The 5,429-nt window shown below is 34.4% G+C and overlaps 1 protein-coding gene across 6 annotated transcripts; it reads right to left on the bottom strand.

The window, feature by feature from the left end:
* Positions 1–1,062: 1,062 nt before the first annotated feature.
* Positions 1,063–5,247, bottom strand: LOC108770781 (uncharacterized). Of its 6 annotated transcripts, none has more exons than XM_018522496.1 (7): positions 4,969–5,243; positions 4,532–4,574; positions 4,311–4,437; positions 3,485–3,712; positions 3,151–3,331; positions 2,450–2,643; positions 1,066–1,348 (listed from the first exon to the last, which is right to left on the bottom strand). In XM_018522496.1, the coding sequence occupies exons 4-7, from the start codon at positions 3,660–3,662 to the stop codon at positions 1,116–1,118; spliced, it is 786 nt and encodes a 261-aa protein (XP_018377998.1). In that variant the 5' UTR covers positions 3,663–3,712; positions 4,311–4,437; positions 4,532–4,574; positions 4,969–5,243; the 3' UTR covers positions 1,066–1,115. The 6 variants fall into 6 exon arrangements, 5 of the variants coding, with proteins under 5 accessions (XP_018377995.1, XP_018377996.1, XP_018377998.1 ...); XR_001940617.1 differs by lacking the exon at positions 4,532–4,574 and adding an exon at positions 1,703–1,783 and having other exon boundaries at positions 1,268–1,348; positions 4,954–5,244; XM_018522493.1 differs by lacking the exon at positions 4,532–4,574 and having other exon boundaries at positions 1,063–1,348; positions 4,954–5,247.
* Between the last annotated feature and the right edge of the window lie 182 nt (positions 5,248–5,429).

Here is a 5,429-nt window from a genome sequence, read left to right on the forward strand (position 1 = left end):
GGTCACCAGGTAGGTAAATTGCCTTGCTTTCCGCCAATCGAATCCGTCAACCGCGAACCGCGTATAGCATGTGCCCTTTACACCCGCGAGCGCGCGCCTCGATAGACGCCCAAATACTCGCGATTGGACCATACTCTACGTGGTTGAATAGTGCATGTTGCGTTTCCGCATTATTCTTCCAACACAAAGAGGACAGGACTATTAAATGTCCCGAATGTTATACTTTTGCACCGGCGCATGAAAAGGGAAACTATCAGGGACTGGTCCCATGAACTTTCGAAACGTGCGGACGCGGAAAGTGCGGATTGAAAACCCCAAAAAAGAACTAGAGTCCGCATGTTTCCGTCCGTAGATTCCGCAGAAGTGTAATGCCTTATGTCCCATGGTACTAATAATGCGGGCGCGGATATAATGTAGTCCAATCGCAAATAGTATTCCGCTGAAGCAATTGAAACATTCTTCTAAAGCAGCGCTGTGATTGGTGGGCGAGTTCAATCTTCCTCCATCACAGAAAGTAGGAAGTAGTGGATCAGTTGCACCTTTCGTTCTAGTGGCAGATGAAGCCTTTCCCCTAACTACAAATATGATGAGGCCATTTCCACGGAGTGGGAACTTGAATATCGAGAAAAAAATATTTAATTACAGGCTCAGTCGAGCAAGAAGAATAATAGAAAGTGCGTTTGGAATACTTGTTGCTCGCTGGAGAATATATAGCAAACCAATTTTTGCAAGTGTAAGAAGTGTACGAAAAATTGTGCAAGCGACTGTAGTATTACACAATTTTATTATTCAAAATGAAAAGGTTCCGATTCCATCAAATAGTACAATTCGAGAGAACGTACGAACAAACTCTTCTGGACTATGGGATATAAATCCTCATACTGGTAGAAATAAACGTGAGGCTATCACAGTTAGAAATGCTTTCACCGAATATTTTAATGGACTTGGAGCAGTAGAGTTTCAGTGGCAAAAAGCATTGAGCAATGATTTCTAATTGACAATTTTGTACTATTAATGCTAATAATAAACATTTAAAACAACATATTTCGATTTATAATTTACCTAATAATTTATTTTTATTATTGCATGTACATAAAAGAAGTATATTTCATCGGTCACTGGAACTGATTAGTTTCTTCTTCGAGTAGTTCTGTCTCATCGGCAAGCATAGTTAAAAATTTTATTTGGAGTCTGGCTCGCCTCGAATATGGCAGTTTCCTCAGTCCTTCGCCAAGTAACGTGGTAAACCCGTCGACACCGTCGTTTTGTTTAACAGGTTCTGTAGGTTCACGTAAGGCAGCCAAAACACTTTCGTGAAATTCAGTTTCCACCGAAGATGACAGTCTTTCTGAAACAAATATATTACCATGTAGTGTATGTTTCGTTATTTGTCAAAGTGTGCAAAAAGAAATAAGATCTAATTTAAAGAAGAACAATATTTCAGTATGGTACGAATGTCTGTTTCTGCACTTTAGCTTGAAAATACACTAAAAAGTTTATATACTTGTAATGAACAAGTGCAAAGTACGATCATAAAGATATGATTAAATACGATTATAGACATTTGGCCGACTTCTGGCAACTATTCTTGTGTTTATTATTATATTATATTATATTATGATCTATTTTTTTATTATATTACGTACATACGCTCATTCATTTATTATATAGGTTGAAATTAATAAACAGACTTTAACCTAACCTATAAAACCTATGCCAAATTATCAACATCGTTTTCAGATCCGATCGAGTTGTTTATGGCGATTCTGCAGTCAGATATGTCCTGTTAAGAAGTGACTTCCATTACTTTTCAGCGCCAAGGATAACAAAAATTCAAAAGTCAGGATATTACTTTTACAACTATTTCAGGGCTCGCTTTTAATTTTAATACGATGTTTCAATTCGATAACTGTGAGAGTGAAATTGAGCAAACAAATTACTGCGGTTAACGGAAGTTGAGATTTCACTTCTGTGACCAATATAGGTTTCGCTTTCAATGTTATTTTCATTACAAGTCTCAATACGATAGCTATAAGTGTGAAACTGAACACTCACCACTGAGGTTAATAGAAATGAAGATAATACTTCTGTGACGAAATTAGATTTCGCTTTCAATGTTAATACCATGAGAAGTACTGTTCGTGTTTGCTGAATTTCACTCTCATAACTATCGTATCGAGACTTGCAACGAAAATAACATTGAAAGCGAAACCTACATTGATCACAGAAGTATAATCTCAACTTTCATTAATCGCAGTAGTTTTTTTGATCAATTTCACTCTCATAGTTATCAAATAGAAACTTCGTATTACATTAAAATTAAAAGCGAGCCCTGAAATAGTTGTAAAAGTAATATCCTGACTTTTGAATTGTTGTTATCCTTGGCGCTGAAAAGTAATGGAAATTAATTAAATTAATGTTGTTTACATTATTTATGATCTAAACATACTTTTCTTTGAGGTATTTCTTCTGCAGCAATTTGACATTTGCGCCGAACTTGATGCAGAGCTGCTTAAGTCTGATCTAATTGGTGGGGAAGTCAGAGATTCCATTGCATCAACTGTATCTACGTTTAATGCGATGTCACATTCGCCCTCTTTCTCGTTTCTTGCAGTTTCTGTGGTTGGTAAACTGGTACAAGTTCTAAGTGGAAAATAAAACATATTATTGTAGGTGATATTTGTTTTCATAGTGATATCCACACTGCAAAAAATATTTCTTGAAATTTAAGAAAAATGTTGGATGTATATTTCATAAATCTTACCAAAAAGTCAATTATAGATTAATTATCATGTTGATCGAGTTCATTATGACATTTTTAATCATACGTATTTACAGTGCATGGTACGTCTTTGTAACATCGTAAACTTTGAGAAAATCATCACTCGATAATTTTAGATATATTGAAATAAAAAAACATGCATATTTTTGTATTATACTAAATATAATATACGTATATATATTTTTTTCATATTCCTGTAGAATATGAAAAAAATATCCCGCAAAATTTAAAATTATTATTGTAAATCTTATTATTGTAAATCTTCATATATGTATATATATATATACATATATACATGCTAATTTATTTTTAATTTAAATTGGTTCGAATCAAAATTTTATCATTATTATAATGAATTGAAAACTTACGGTGCATGAGTAACCGTATTGGTCAAGAACAGCATCTGTTGGTAGTGGGCAAATTTTGGAATCGTTTTGGAGTTTGCAGCAGATCCGCTTGGAGTGTATTGGGTGTGTGCTCGATGTGCCTTCACAAAACGGTCCCGTAAATACCTCCACCTGTCTTTCAGCTCTTTGATGTTTAAGACACCTAAAAAGTAAACATAATTTTACATGCACACCAATAATTACGAGTAATTGGCACTTGACAAAAACTGAAATTCATCATACCTACCAGTTTCGTCTAAGACATGGCTTGACAGGTAATTTTGTATTTTAATTTAAAATATACATATTAACATACCTCCCATCAAATTGTACACTTCCTGCCACTGGTCATTTTTCTTTAACTTAGATCTCTCCTTTGCTGGAATATTACTGTCCCACAGAGCTCTTTTGCCAAACATAATGCTTATCAGCAATTCGTCCTGACTCTGCAAACTTTCAGACACGATTGCATCATTGTCCTCGCAATTGTTCATTTCGGCATCCAAAACTTTGTCTTGCTGATGTACAATTTGCGACTTGTGTACTATAATATAACATATTATTAAGTATACATTATACGATATTAAATTTATTTTTTCTATTTTTCTCTTTGACAGATTTAACTACATGAATGAGGAAACTTTTATGAGTACCTTAATTAACGTCTATTAAAACATTCTTCAATATTTTTGCACTCGCAGTCTTACATACAAGAATAAGAAGAATATTAGTAATGTATACATTACTGACAATTAAACAATATTCTTTCTTTGAAACTCAAATGCTTCTTTAAAATCAACTAGTTTTTCTTGATGACTTTGAATTAGAATGAATATTACAATCTGAAATTGTTATTTTTTTAAACTATACATTTCTTTAATTTATGTATTATTCACCATGTGCACCTTGTACATACACAGTAATAAATACCTGTACAACTTTATTTATTTACGCATCTACCGGAAACATAAAAATTAACCACGAACGTCCACTTTAGATTTGGAAAAAGGAAAAAGCGTTCGTGCCGATAGATTGTCAAGTGCCCAAATCCATCCGAATCAATATGATGTTTTGATAGTTGACGGAAGTAATTACATAAAAGGCTTATTGCTATTATTATTGTTATTAATAATACAACTTACTCAGAATAACGACACCATCCTCGCCAATTTGGACTGCATGCGTTTCTTCATTGAACTTTTTGAAGCACTTGTGCCATAGTAGGGTATCATCCGCCAAAATAAGCCCACAGTATCCACACTTTTTTAACTGTACAAAGTTTCAATTAAATTAGTCTATGTATAAACATCGGTGTGAGCGGAGATTTTGTTTTGCGATTTGTTATTAATCTCAGCATACGTACTTTGAAGTATATGAAAAGTTTTCATATGACGATACTTAATATCCTGTTTTGGGGCGATCAAAGATTATTACCGAGTACAAATTTACATACATAGTGAGGGAGTGCGAGAGAACGGGACATAGGGAAACCCATATATTCCAGATATATTAATCACAAGTGTATGATTTCATGTACAGACAATAGTACTTTTTTGAAAGAAATTATGAGCAAATATTATATTTTTCACAAAGCCTGAATAATTTTATTTACAACACAAAAAGAGGTTCTCATGCAGATAGGAAGCAGGCGATTGCTTCTTTTTTTTATCTTAAATGTGCTCTTTACGGCTGAATTTAAGAGGATTTACAATTTTAATTAAGAGTTTGTGTATACAATTTTAGGTTAAACATAGGTTTTCCTATGTCCCGTTCTCCCGCACTCACCCTGTAGATATTTACCATTGCGTACAAATAACTCTTGGAGTTTTTTAAAGATGAGGTTGACTTTCACAGACAGGTTTGCAATTTGCACAATAGCCTTCACTTTGGTTACTGTCAGAAAATAAAAACGATTTTTTCACAATCCGTAGACACCGACCATAGTCCGCATCGTCCGCATAAAATCATGCGGAACATCAGGAATAATTAGTGCGGAAAATGCGTGGTAATATTTCTCACTAGAATCTAGTTATTTTTCAATCCGCACTTTCCGCGTCCGCACGTTTCGAAAGTTCATGGGACCAGTCCCTCAGGGAGTCTTACGGCATTAGGGCTCTCACACATGAAATGCATAACAGAGCATAAGCATAACATAAGGCCGCTGAACCAATGAGCATCATATGTAAATCAATATGGCGACATTATGCTAGATGCTCATTGGTCCAGCAGTCTTATGTTATGCTTATGCTCTGTTATGCATT

This window comes from Trachymyrmex cornetzi, unplaced genomic scaffold, assembly GCF_001594075.2.
Source record: "Trachymyrmex cornetzi isolate Tcor2-1 unplaced genomic scaffold, Tcor1.1 scaffold1337, whole genome shotgun sequence".
Classification (NCBI taxonomy): domain Eukaryota; kingdom Metazoa; phylum Arthropoda; class Insecta; order Hymenoptera; family Formicidae; genus Trachymyrmex; species Trachymyrmex cornetzi.